This window comes from Lycium barbarum, chromosome 4, assembly GCF_019175385.1.
Source record: "Lycium barbarum isolate Lr01 chromosome 4, ASM1917538v2, whole genome shotgun sequence".
Taxonomy (NCBI): Eukaryota; Viridiplantae; Streptophyta; class Magnoliopsida; order Solanales; family Solanaceae; genus Lycium; species Lycium barbarum.
Window position 1 is genome coordinate 49,688,634 of NC_083340.1, and position 15,029 is coordinate 49,703,662.

General features: G+C 37.5%; 1 protein-coding gene across 3 annotated transcripts; it reads left to right on the top strand.

Moving 5' to 3' along the window:
* Nucleotides 1–705: 705 nt before the first annotated feature.
* LOC132636009 (uncharacterized) lies at nt 706–11,787 on the top strand. 3 transcript variants are annotated; one of them, XR_009580908.1, is made up of 2 exons: nt 706–2,723; nt 11,168–11,787. XR_009580908.1 is itself a non-coding variant. In XM_060352641.1 (2 exons), exon 2 carries the CDS (start codon nt 1,412–1,414, stop codon nt 2,660–2,662), a length of 1,251 nt encoding a protein of 416 aa, XP_060208624.1. In that variant the 5' UTR covers nt 706–881; nt 1,070–1,411; the 3' UTR covers nt 2,663–3,448. The 3 variants fall into 3 exon arrangements, 1 of the variants encoding a protein (XP_060208624.1); XR_009580906.1 differs by lacking the exon at nt 11,168–11,787 and adding an exon at nt 3,752–4,410; XM_060352641.1 differs by lacking the exon at nt 11,168–11,787 and having other exon boundaries at nt 706–881; nt 1,070–3,448.
* The last annotated feature ends 3,242 nt before the right edge of the window (nt 11,788–15,029 follow it).

The window sequence follows — 15,029 nt, forward strand, 5'->3', positions numbered from 1 at the left end:
GGAGCCCGTAAAGGAGTTGCCTTATGTAACACATTGAGATTATTTAGCTACTATGTTCATTTATAGGATTTAATGATTCCTAACAACGGATTCATCTCTTTCGCTATCTGCATTTCATATGGTTATTTGCTTTGGTAATAAGGTAATAAAAAGAATGGAAAAAGACTCAAATATGCCATCAAACTATCGAAAATGACTCATTTATGACACTCATCAATAGTTTGACTTATTTATGCCATCGAACTATAGGAAATGACTCATTTATGCCACTCATCAATAGTTTGACTCATTTATGCCATCGTCTGTTACCAAAATGACTCATCCATGTCATATTTCATTAAAGCTGATTTTATAATATCATATATGACACGTGACCTTCAACTAGATTATGATTGTGGGTAAGCAGGTGTATGGATCGGATTTTTTTCTTAATTAGATATTTAATATTGGACTGGTTTAATTAAATGACGTAGACCTTTAATTGGAGGCCACGTGTCATATCTTGTATTACAAAACCGGCGTTAATGAAAAATGACGTGGATGAGTCATTTTGGTAACGAGTAATAGCATAAATGAGTCAAACTATTGATGACTGACATAAATGAGTCATTTCCTATAATTCGATGACATAAATGAGCCAAACTATTAACGAATGACATAAATAAGTCATTTATGATAATTTAATGATATTTTCAACAGTTTGATTAAACCTTTTCTTAAGAAGAGTAACGAATATGCAGCACGCACAGACTAATCTTTAGTAACAGGCGAAAGAATAGTTCGCTTCTGCTCGGTGCGTGGCTGCGTGAAGTCTAGCTCTCGCAAGTGCTGCCTTTTTATGTTGTAAACAGAGTTTGGTTTAACTTTGTGTTATCGCTGTGGTACTCGCCTCACTCTTTTTTCCTATACCAAACTTTTAAAGCCTCAGAGTTTTACATGTTTACTCTCTCTCCTTGTTTTCTTCTTGTTCTTCATCAGTCCTGAAATTTTACATGTTTTGAAATAGAAACTACTTATGCTATTCTCTTTCCATTTTAATTTAATTACTCAAGAGTTGAATTGATTTCAGCCTTCGCAAGCTGATGTGGTGATTGTGAAGAAATAGATGCTCACAAGCTGATTGATGAAATGTCGCAAAGGATGTAATGGAAGACTCAATTGTTAGAAGCAATTAACAAAGCAGTTGCTAGTTGTTTCAATTGCATCTTTTATGGTAAATTTAAGTTTAGAGGCGTATCCGAGATTTAAATTTTATGAGTTCAAATTTTAAGGTTTATCTCAAAAGTTATGGTTCATATCTACTATTTATTGCAATAAATAGTAAATTTTTACACATTAATTTATACACCACATCGAAAGTACTGGGTCAGATGAACCCCATACTTTGAAGCTCCATTAGCCCCGGCTTACAATGAGAGTGAGTAGCGTGAGGAACCTTATACCTCGAGCTAAGATTTTTACAGCCAAGAGAAATGGAGTAATGCGGTTTTATCACTACTCAGACGAAGAAGTCGAGGACGAGTCTTTTCCTTCTGAATGGTACGAGAAAGCTTTCTCAAAATTAACAAACTTGAGCCACTTGCTAAAGAATGTGGACTTAGTTGATGGAAAGCTAGTAAATGTTAACGATCACTCGAGAGTTTATGATGGGAGCTTGGAACAAAAGGTGTCTTCTTTTAAATCACTTGCTAGGACCTTTATTGGGTGTCCATCAATGCAAGAAATGATGAAAAAGAATGTGGTGCAAGCATTAGCTGATGTACAATGTGAACAACCCGTATTTTTCAGTAAAGCTAGCGAGAGGGAACCGATTACAGTTGATTCCCTCACGAAAGTGTCAAACTTCTTGAATGTTTCTGCACAGCAAAGGAAGCTTGTCAGGCAATCGATATGTGCACAGGTCACTAAGTACCCCATATGGACAGGGGCAATCGAGGAGATATTGAGTGGACTGAAATCTGAGATTGATTTTCTAAATTGTAGGTGTCCGAATAAAGAAATTAAGATGGCGCAACAAATAGCTACAACTTGTCAAAAGTTTTTAGAAAGTGCCACTTCTTATGACCCTGAATCCACTTCATGGATGCGCCTAAAAGGCGTGGATTCACCCGCTTCTCACAAGTGGGAAGATGTTCTTGAAATGTTCAGCGACCTTATTAATTGCTTGTGTGAAGAGACAAAATTAACTTCGGAGGTAAAGAAGCTTGAGGTCATGAGAGAGGGGCTTTATCAGATTAGGGATGCTTTCATAGACAAGAACATTGGGTATAAGGAAACTCGCCACCAGGAGAGTTTAGTGCATAAAAAATTGAGTAAGACATTGGGTCACTCATCACGATGCGTGTTCACACTTCTTCTTTATTATCTTTATGGCAGCGTCTGGGATATTGAAGTTGAACTTTGTGGAGGAGTTTATGCAATTGGTCGCGGGGATAAGTTCCGTCTGTGCATGGGAAAGACCCTAACGTCCAATGAGCAGAATATGGTGCACAGCGGGGTAAAGCAGCTAAGCAGAGCTTTGGGGCTTTTCAAGTTTGTATGGGAAACAGCTGGAATGAAAGGCGACCTAGAAGTACAAGGCCACCTGTGGTGCATTGGTGCCAAGAATAAGTCATTCATCTATAGAAATAATATGTTCTTCCTGCATTCTGTTAGTTGCTGATGTGAGAGACAGCGAGAACTCGAAAGGTGGAAGATGCATTCATGAATGATGTCTATAGTAGGTTAGTATGTGAGACTCTTGCTGCCATCTCTACTGTCATATCATTTTCAATATGTTACTTACGATGGGGAAACTTTACGTGCGATTAACAAGAAAATCATCACGACATACAAATGGTCTAGTCAGACACTTTATCTCATAAAATGGTTTTACTATTCAAGTTGTACATCTATTGTCATGGACTTGCTTTTGTTTATGGTGTTACAGGACATTTAAATGTTAGATATTGTCTTGAACTGGCACAGGGTGGCATCAATCTTTCCTTGAAACAGGTCATGAAAAAAAAATAAAAAATTAAGAGAGAGGACTTGTCGACATGTTCCACCCAAGTATTAGTTATTTTGTGATGCTGGTCAATTCTGAACTTCTTCAACTTAGCTGGTAATGAGGACTCGGTTATCTACCCCATTTATATATTTGAGGGTTGGGGAAATATTATGAATCTCAATTCTCAGGCTGTTCAAGAGATTAAAAGATGATGTGATAGGGTACATCAATGATATAGTATAACTTGTTGCCCAGTTAATTGCCCGTACCATGTAGAAAGAGTCCTGGGCACCAACAAATACAATGGTAGGGCGTGATGATGGATGTTATAGTGTCCTTTAATTTGCTGTTTGTTGTTGCACTTTCACTTAATAATTATTGTTGAAACAGTATACATTTAGTGCACTGAAATCTCAGACAAAGATGGAAACAAAGGAAATGCATAGGAATGTAAGCTAAGGGTAATTTTAATTTCCTTGCAATTTCTCGTTTGCTTAGTTTCCTACTTGCTTAAATAATCAGAATATTGTCTAAGAGGAAGTTTGAGAAAAAGCATGAGTTCTTCATTGATACTCTCCGCATACCTACAGCTGCTAATAGATGTTTGATGCCATTGCCACAACTAGTTTAACACTATTTGATTATCTTTAGGGGCTCCATCAACCCTCTGACAAATTAAACGTTTGTCAAACTCTAGCATTTTGTTTACTCTTTGTTATTGAGTTCATATGCCATTCATAGTTATTGATTATGTGGATTCAGATCTGTTTGCAGTCTGGCTGCTGACAGCTCCGGGTATTGAACAAAAGTTAGTAATTCCTCATTATGCTGGAATGAAGTTGTTATTATAGCAGAGAACATGTCGCAAGTGTTCTCTTTTACTACTTTTGGTATGAAAATCAGATGTGCTTTTCACCACATTGTTGTACCGTAGCCATAACTGGCTTTATTCTTCTTCGGGAACTGTGTTGTTTGGACAACTCCATTGGTTATCTACACTCTTGGTCACCATAAGAATACATTCATGCAGCAACAAATTTGATTGTATCCCTCAACTTGCAATGGGTGCCACGACGTAATTAGGTGATCCTGTTAAAGAAGGCCAGAGACGGACCATTAGGATTGAGGAATAGGAATTACATTAATCCGACATATTAGTGAATTGTACTACCAACAACGATGAAATGTCATCTATAGTACAATCTTTGTGCTTCATGCTCTCCATTGCCTCTACACTAACCAGTTCGGTGTAGTAAAGGTGTGATCAACCTACCGATTGTGTTTTAAAGTCAAATCTTGATCGTATAAGTGAAAAGCATAGATTCTGTAACATTACGAAATTTGTTTTTACGTATTTAGCTTTTTCATATTCTAACTAAGAAAATGCAGCAAAAGAACTTTCCCAAATTCCAGTTGGAGTCTTGTCTTTTATGATTATTACACTCTTTTTTTGTTTGGTAGAAGCTAGTGAAAAGTTTTGAGCTCTTTTTCTATCTTTGGAGGCATTATTACTAATTAATTGATTCACATGTCAAACTATATTATGGGGTTCACTTTATGCTACTTCCTTGCTGGTATTTGCAAAAAACTAATCTTTCTCATATCGGGCTTATGATCCTGCATTCTTTGAACTTATGGTAGTACTGCAAAAAACTAATCTTTCTCATATCGGGCTTATGATCCTACATTTCTTTGAACTTATGGTAGTACAGTATTTGGCGGAATTCCCTCAGCTCAATGCAAAGTTCCTACATATTCTAGGGGTTTTTACGAGTCATTATTCGAGAAGGACCAGTCTTGGAGTGAATGAATAGAAAGAAATAATGCCTATTTTGAGACGTTCTAAAATCCTTGAGCAAATTCTTAGATCTTTAAGTGTTGTTCTAGCTCTTGCCTCTGGCTGATGCTAGAAGCACCACCCCTGAATTTCTCCTTATTTTAGTCTTTTCGTGGAGGATGGAATGGGTCCCTGAATATGGGATGCCTTTTAAGCTGAGGATGCTTAATTTGCTAGAGTTCTTCAATTTTGATAAAACAAAATATGCAGAAATTTCATCAACTTTTTATTAGAGGGAATAGAATTATATATCCCACAACATTTTTGCACTTAAAGGTCATTACTTTATATATCAGTTTATTGTTTTTTTTTTTTTGGGTGCAACATAAAAAGAAAAGTAATTCTTCCCTCCACATATTGAATTTCTTATTTTTTTTCGGGGGTGGGGGTGGGGGTGTGCTAGAAAAGTATTTGTGAAAAGGCTTGAAAAAGTTAAAATTCCATTATCGGAATTGAACCCGGGTCTCCTGGGTGAAAGCCAAATATCCTGACTGCCGGATGATAACGGAGTTGGTGCTTACTATTTGTAGAGTAATTAGATGATGTTATAAAACTAAATAATTGCAAAGAAGAAAAACTTTAGAGAAAGGGGGGAAATTTTATATTTCACTTCTTGTTTTTTTGATGTCCTTAATACAAGAAAACACACTCCTATTTATAGGAGGAAATAAGTGAACTTGGTGCCATGAGGGACAACTTGGTGGCCACCAACACTTGGTGCCCAAGTATTTGGTGGGCATCAAACTACATCCAACTTACAACACTCTCCAAGTATTTGGTGGGCATCAAACTACATACAACTTACAACACTCCCCCTTGGATGTCCATTAATTTGATGATGTGCCTCGTTAAAACCTTATTAGGAAAAATCTCGTGGGAAAAAAATATCCTTATGAAGGAAAAAGAGTACACATATCTAGTAATACGCTTTGAGAGCTGCCTCATTAAAAACCTTACCAAGAAAACCTAATGGGACAAAACTTGGTTAAGGAAAAAAGAGTACAACACGTATTTCACTCCCCCTGACGAAGACCAAGATTCACATGTCGGAGTCTTCGCATTCCAATCTTGAATATCATCTTCTCAAGAGTTGAAGTTAGCAAAGATTTGGTGAACAAATCTGCAGGATTGTCACTTGAACGGATTTGTTGCACATCAATATCACTATTCTTCTGGAGATCATGTGTGAAGAATAACTTTGGTGAAATGTGCTTTGTTCTATCTCCTTTTATGAAACCTCCTTTTAATTGAGCTATGCATGCAGCATTATCTTCATGTAATACTGTGGGTATTTTTGTAACACACTTCAAGCCACATCTTTCTCTGATGAAATGTATCACTGATCTCAACCATACACATTCTCTACTTGCTTCATGAATAGCGATTATCTCAGCATGATTTGAAGAAGTAGCAACAATGGACTATTTTGTAGATCGCCATGATATAGCAGTACCTCCGCATGTAAATAGATAGCTTGTTTGAGATCGAGCTTTATGTGGATAAGATAAATAACCTGCATCTGCATAACCAACAAGATCTGTACTACCTTTGTTAGTATAAAACAGACCCATATCGCTAGTTCCCTTCAGATATCGCAATATATGCTTAACTTCGTTCCAATGTCTTCGTGTAGGAGAAGAGCTATATCTTGCTAGCAAATTAACAGAGAACACTATGTCAGATCTTGTAGCGTTAGCAAGATACATAAGTGCACCAATTGCACTAAGATATGGTACTTCAGGACCAACAAGCTCTTCATTTTCTTCCTGAGGTCGGAACGGATCTTTACTCACTTCAAGTGAGCGAACAACCATTGGAGTACTTAAAGGATGTGCATTGTCCATATAAAATCGTTTAAAACTTTTTCGGTATAAGCAGATTGATGGATAAAGATTCCGTCATCTCTCATTAATTCTAGCATGGCGAGTTCTTCATTGATGGTACGCGTGTCTCCCTTTGTTTTGAAAAAATCATTGGCAATTACAAATCTTTGTCAATCTTGTCTTCAACCTTAGTTGCTAATAGTTGTCATAGAAATCATTCAAAGAATTGCTATTCATCGTTGCCAATGTTGTTTTCGACTTGTTCTAGTACTACTCGAAAAGCCATGCAGCAGCTTCCTTGGTTGATGCTACCACCTGAGAGCACTATTTACAAATTCTACAGATCGGCTGAAAGGAATGTGATAGACGTGGTAGCGGAAAGGGACCCACTTGATGCTGATTTCTATTGTTTGGGATCAGTTTTTCAGGAATGGGTTGCTTACATACGACTAAAAGATGGTCATGTGTTTCTATTTAACCCACTATCTGGCAACAAGATCAACCTTTCATCCATTGCAATCCTTTCCCAAGCTGTTAAAGGTGTCGTTCGGAACAGCCAATCTGGTTCGATCGTAAGCTTTATTGACTACTTCTCCAGTCCCATTAAAGGGTGACTCGACCATAAGGCCAATAAAACAATCGCTTGGGACCCCAACTTTTTTGGAGCCCTATTTTTTCATGTATTTTATATATATTATCGTTGTCTCGGCCGAACAAAGCTTTCCAATAAAATCTTATCTAAGATAAAAAAAAAAAGATAAAGATCCTGTCTGCTAAATGTTCAACCTGCAAACCAAGACGAAGTTTTGTTTTTCCGAGATCTTTCATCTCAAATTCTTTCTTTAAATATTCAATCGCCTTTTTGTAACACCCCACACCTTTAACCTAAGCTTTGACCATGATCCTAGACTTAGAAAACTAGATAAAGAATGTGGGAATTGGAATTTCCCTCTTCAGTTGTAAGATGGGGGTTTACGCCCATGAACAGTGACCGTATTTCAGTACACGGGCTATATTTCAAGTCGTAAACTCGTGCCAAAGATTTCTGAGCATTCTGGAATTTGGCATTTGGAAGTTACATTGTTAAATATGGACTGTATTTTGAAGTACGGCCCGTATTTCAAAACATATTTGGAATTTGGGAAAACTTCCTTGATGAAAGTTGTAAAGCTTTGAAATACCTTTCCAACGGTATATTATGGGGGTCAAACGGACATTTGTGCAAAGAGTTATGACCATTTTACTGAAGAGTCGCAGTGCAGTCCACACAGAATACGGACCGTATTTCAAAATACGGCCCATCTTTCAAAATACGGCCAGTATTTTGCTGGGCATAAAATTCAATTTTCCAGGACAGTGTATATTCGTCCATATCAGTCCAAATCATTATTTTTCATTCCTTCAAGCCCTAGAACGACCTCCTACCCTCTCTCATCATCAAGAACACCAAGGTAAGCCTACTATAATTATTCCAAGTCAATTCTAATATATATCCTTGTAATCTAAATAAGAAATCATCATTCCTAACCTATCTCAAGGTTCAAGAATTCATTTAGAAATCTTTTTCAAAGCTCAAGTCTTTAATTCAAGTTTTGGAGCGATTAAGGTATGTAGAACTTCTATCCACGTGTGGGAATCTCTACGTTCTTCCCCACACTCCGTTTCTTGATATCCATGAAGTTCAAATCCTAGGGCATTAAACCCAACATATTGGTAGCCCGTATTTATGTATTTATGAACATGAATTTTGTATCTATATTCGTTATTGTATTCCTAATTTTCCATTACGGTTATTAGGAACCCTAGCTTAATGTATGAATCATGAATTCTAGCTTAATGCATGAATCATGAATTCTTCCTCATGTGTTCTCATTATATTTATATGAAGCTTCATGATTTTATCTAGCAAGTTACAAGCATGATTTCAAGTTAATTTTTTATTATTATTCATGAATCAAGAACATGTTTGCAAGACTATGACAAGTATCTCATGAAACTATGATCTCACAAGCTATCATGATAATTCACATGTTTTGAGATTTGCTTAGTTAGCCAAGAAGGCTCAGTAAAGCTTGAAACTACGTAGCCACTGTAGGATAAGGGTTGTCAGCAAGGAGGCAACACCTTCATTATGCAGTTTGGATCCTTACATGCTTATTATTACTTAAATCTCATAACCCTGGCACGGTGTGAGTGTTCTGCTGGTAGGACGCAAGTACCAGACCATGTTGTCGGTTATACTATAGTACTCCCCACGTTACAAGCAGTTATATATACATGTATTTCCATTGATTTACTGTTTTCAGACTTTACTCACGCTTCATGCTCATGTTCAGGTTATATTCAGTTTCAGTTCATGTCCTATACCTATATTGTGCCATGTTCTTCATTTCAGTAGGTTTTACATACTAGTACTATTCACCATGTACTAACGTCCCTTTTTACCTAGGGGCCTGCACTTCACGGTGCAGATACCGATTTTCAGGAGCATACACCTGCGCAGTAGGATCAGTGTTACACCTCGGAAATTTTTCCGTTGGTACGAAAGTGAATGAACTAGTGATGAATATGAGTGCATGATGTCCATGAGCAAGAAACGACGTTTGATGACCTTAGGCGAGATTGCAAAGGTATCCGATGTGAAATGAGAAAGTTGGTAAGTTAAGATGAGATATAAGGTGAGCAATGCATGTGCATGGACGTGGGTGATTAAAATAAGAAGTCTAAGAAATATGGGAAGTTGCAGATTTGCAACTGCCTAGTGGTCGTAAAGTGCTAGGACAGACCGTAAATTGGTATACGGTACGTAAACTAGCAGGTCGTAAATTGGCATGCAAAACTTTAACTTTCTGCCAGTTGAGGAAATGGCTAAATACGACCTGGAGGACGGACCGTAAAGTGATTTACGGCCCGTAAACCATGGTCGTAAATCACCATGTTGCAGCCTTAAGTTTCTGGTTCTGAATATGGTTAAAGACGACCACGAAAGACGGTCCGTAAACTGGAATACGGACCGTAAACCCCCATGGACGACCACTGTGCACTTCAGTTCAGATTTTGCAAGTCATTAAATAAAGGGACCAACACTTGTTTTATTTCATTTCAACATTACACCACTTCTCTCTAAAACATCTCTCTACATTTATAATCCAAGTTTTCAAGGATCATAAGTCATCCACAACATAAAACAAAGTGAATCAAGAGTAAGAACATCATCAAAGGTCATCCAAGTCAAGAAATCCAAATGGAGAAAAACTAGGGTTTTGCTCAAAGTGGAGTATTATCAACTAAAGCTTGTTCCTACAACTTCTAAGGTAAGATTCATGATATTTATATAATGTTTAAGATATTGGAGAGTTGAAATGCATGGATTGTAGAAAATATGGTCAACTAGGTCATGAATGATGAATAGTGACATTTTGAGGAATAGTTTGAATTGAGTCACGAATGTTGTTGTGTTGTGATATGAATGTGTTATAAATAGTATTGAGATCACGAACTCGACACTTTGGACGAATGGGCGAAGTTGAATGATATGACCATAAATATGGGTGAATTAGAAGCAAATTGAGAAATCTAGATTATGTGGATGATGTGAATGACTAACAACCATTGTTATGATATTAATGAAGGTAGAAACGCTAACATTGGAAGGAAGCGTGCAAGTGTAGAATAGTTCGACGAAAAGGTATGTAAGGCCGACCCTTCTTTCATAAGGCATGGTTCCTTGGTCAAACTCTTAAATCCTCTACATGAGTACGTTGTTCTCAATTGGTTGATATTCCGAGCTCATAAGCTCACGATCCTTGATATGTACTACGATTGTACCACGCACTTCATACGACGAGTAGGCCTATAATATAGAAGTAACGATAATGATGACAATAGTAATGATAAGGATGATAATAATGATGCTAAAGGTGCCTATAGGCTATTATACTTATATGTGTGCCTATGAAGGGCTATAATGAAACCCCGAGCTTATAACGCCGGGTAGAATATATATATGAATATGTATAAAGTATGTACACGATTACGAAATGCGCGCACACCTCTGCAGATGGTACGGATAACCCTGAAGCCTTGGTAGGGCCAGGTATGAGTAACCTTGAGCCTTGGTTGGCCAAGTATGTATGAAACACCGATCCTATGAGATCGGGTATGCTATGTAAAATGCTATGTATATGAAATGACTAAGTATATAATATGAATATGAATGTGATAAGACTATGTATGAGAATACGACTAAGGACATGTATACGAATATGAGCACGAGTATGGTACGAGTACTATTATGGAATACAGATGATGATGTAGGTGTACGAATACGTATGAAAAATGGGAAGCCCCTATGAAAGGCAAGTAAGTGTAATGATGATGATGTTATTGTCCCCCCTCCTATGCTATTTCATATGTTGTTCATGATGCTTATTTATTGATGTTGCTCATGCGTTACATACTCAGTACATTCTTCGTACTGACGTCCTTTTGTTTGTGGACGCTGCGTCATGTCCGCAGGTGCACAGGGAGACAGACTTGATCCATAGCTGCCTATTCAGAGATTACATAGAGAGCTCCATTTCCTTCGGAGCCATATCTTTTGGGTACTCATTCTTTTGTGTATATAATTATGGGAATAGCGGGGTCCTGTCCCGCTAATGTGATATGTTATACTCTTAGAGGCTCGTAGACATGTGTGTGTGGGGGTAGATGTGTTTGGCCTTGTCGGCCTATGTTTTGTATATCATTTTGTTAGCCTCGTCGGCCTTGTACATTTGATGTGGCATAGATGCCTATGATGTTATCCAAGATGATTGTCGTCCAATGGGACTAATATGATTGATGACTAGAATGCATGAACTGATTTATGGATCACCTAGATATTATGTAAAGCATGTCAAGGGGGGTGCCCGGGTGAGGATAGCACCGGGTGCTCATCGCGGCCCCTAGTCGGGTTGTGACAATCAGTTATCAGTTTATTGGTGAGCCCCACTTCTCTCGGGATTCAGCATGGAGTCTGCACTAGTATTCAGTTTATGGTAGTCCAGGGCCATGTCCTGGAAGTTATTATTCAGACATGTTTTAGAGGTTTCATAGACAGATGTTAGTTCACGGAGTCAATTGTGCTTTTATGTTTGCAGAGTATTACGTTTTTCGTGATATTTCATGCTATGAGATTACTTCAAGACTTTATTCCGCAATTACGTTTTCATGATTCATTTAAATTTCATAATATAGATTATGTTGTTTTGATGTCCATGTTGACAAGCAAGCCATGAGGTTCGCTCGGACACATGCAAGCAAGACCCGAGTGCTGTGTTGCGCCCATGCCATGGTTCGGGGCGTGACACTTTTTGAGCTCTCCTGGAGTTCCAATTAGGTTTATGTCATCAACATAAACAACAATTATAACAAACTCTGATTTTGTTTTCTTAATAAAAAACACATGGACAAATGACATCATTTACATAACCATCATTTACCAAGTACTCACTGAGGCGATTGTACCATATGCGCCCTGATTATTTTAGACCATACAATGATCTTTGTAATCTGATTGAATACATCTCTCGAGACTTTGAACTAATTGCTTCAGGCATTTTAAATCCTTCGGGAATTTTCATATAGATTTCATTATCAAGTGAGCCATAAAGGTAAGCTGTAACCACATCCATCAAATGTATTTCAAGATTTTCATGTACAACTAAACTGATGAGATATCAAAATGTTATGCCATCCATAACAGGTGAGTATGTTTCTTCATAGTCGATACCGGGTCTTTGAGAGAATCCTTGTGCAACAAGGCGTGCCTTGTATCTCACAATTTCATTTCTCTCATTCCTTTTCCGCACAAAAACCCATTTGTGGCCAACTGGTTTTACACCTTTAGGCGTTTGGATTACCGGTCCAAAAACCTCACGTTTAGCAAGTGAATTCAATTCTGATTGAACTGCCTCTTGCCATTTTGGCCAATCATAGCTTCATCGACATTATTCGACAAATTGAGGTTCCTGATCCTCAATGTCTTTCATAATATTCAGTGCAACATTATATGTTAAAACATTATCCACCATAATCTTCGATCGATTCAAATCTATCCCATCACCAGAAGAACTCAATGATAGTTCTTTACTCACTTGAGTCTCGGGTTCCCTAATATCTTCAGGAATATCAGGATTAATCAGATCTTGAATATCTTCATCATATTCTTTCATAGTGTCATTATGATCATTTTTCTTGTTTCTTTTTCTAGGATTTTTATTCTTAGAACCCAATGGCCTACCACGCTTCAGGCGTGTATGAGATTCAGAGGCTATGGCACTAGTAGATTGTCCCTTTGGGACATCAATTCAGATAGGCACATTCTCTGCAGGGATATGTGACTTAGTTATCCTTTTCAAATCAGTAAATGCGTCTGACATTTGATTTGCTATTTTTTGCAAGTGAATGATCTTCTGGATCTCCTGTTCACATATAGGGGCACGTGGGTCAAAATGAGATAGTGATGAAACTCTCCATGCAATCTCTCTTTTGATTTCTTTTCTCTCTCCCCCTAATTGTGGAAAATTTATTTCATCACATCGACAATCTGCAAATCGAGCAGTGAATAAATCTCCCGTCAATGGCTCAAGATAGCGAATAATAGAGGGTGATTCAAACCCAACATATATTCCTAACCTTCTTTGGGGGCCCATCTTTGTGCGCTGTGTTGGTGCTACCGGCACATATACAACACAACAAAAGATTCGGAGATGAGCAATATTATGTGACGGGGAGTATTTATTATAATGAGTCGATATGAGACGAATAAGAGATGTTGTATGTAAGATAGCATGACTCCAGACGGTAGTAGGCAACCGTGTTTTCATAAGTAGTGGTCTTGCTATCAATTGTAGTCGTTTAATAAATGACTCAGCAAGGCCATTTTGGGTATGAACATGAGCTATAGGATGTTCAACTTTTATCCCAACTGACAAACAATAATCATCAAAAGATTGAGACGTAAATTCTCCGGCATTATCGAGACGTATAGCCTTAATGGGATAATCCGAAAACTGTGCCCTTAAGCGTATTATTTGTGCCAATAATTTCGCAAATGCCAGGTAGCGAGACGATAGGAGGCACACATGAGACCATCTTGAAGATGCGTCTATTAGGACCATAAAATATCTGAATGACCCACAAGGTGGATGGATAGGTACGCATATATCCCCATGTATACGCTCTAGAAAGGCAGGGGATTCAATGTCAACTTTCATTGGTAATGGCTTAGCTATCAATTTACCCTGATAACAATCGGCACATGAAAATTCACCACTTTCAAGAATATTCAGGTTCTTAGGTGGATGCGCATTTGAATTTTCAACAATTCGTCTCATCATTATTGATCAGGGTGACCTATTCGGTCATGCCAAAGCACAAAAGTATTTGAATCATTAAACTTCTGGTTTACGATCGAGTGTGCTTCAATTGTACTAATTTATGCATAATACAGACCAAAAGACAAAGCTGGTAATTTCTCCAAAACATATTTCTGGCCGGAGACATTCTTTGTTATGGCAAGATATTCATCATTTATTCGTTTAATGTCTCAACGTGATATCCATTACAGCGGATATCTTTGAAACTTAACAAGTTTCTTGGGGATTTAGAAGAGAATAATGCATCTTCTATAACAAGTTTTGTCCCCTTAGGCGGAAATATAGTAGCTCTTCTGGAGCCTTCAATCAATTTTGTATGGCTAGAAATTGTATTAACATTTTCCCTTTTCCTACGCAAGTAAGAAAAGTATTTCTCATCTTTGAATATGGCATGCGTTGTTCCGCTATCAATCGCACAAATATCTTCATGATTGGTCATTGATCCAAATAAAATTTGAGGAATTTCCATATATTCTTCAAAATTAAAGAATAGACAAAGTGAACATGAAAGTAGATATTATTATTAAACAAAGCATTACACAAACTTTATTTACATAAATATGGAAACATAACTATTATAGCGAATAGTAACAACATGGATGAAAATATCTAAACTATTACAGATCCATCACCGATCAAATGATCTATTTTTCCTTTAGGGAGTTCAAAGAAATCTGCCACATCTAAATGCATGGGCTCAACATTATCTTCAGAAATAAAATTTACTTCGGCATTCTTTTCTGCCTTTTTGAGGAAGGCTTGATATAGCTCAACTAGATGCTTTGGCGTACGACAGGTACGTGACCAGTGCCCCTTTCCTCCACATCAGTAGCATTTATTTTATGAATCTTTCTTTTGCACACTTCATGCCTTTCATCCTCTTTTTACATTGCTGGTGGTGAAGGGTATTATTTGGTGCTAGACAAGAATCATGATTAAAATTTCTTCCTCGACCACGG

Coding starts and splice junctions, on each gene's coding strand:
- LOC132636009 (XM_060352641.1), top strand. CDS start 1,412: ATGAGAGTGAGTAGCGTGAGGAACCTTATACCTCGAGCTAAGATTTTT.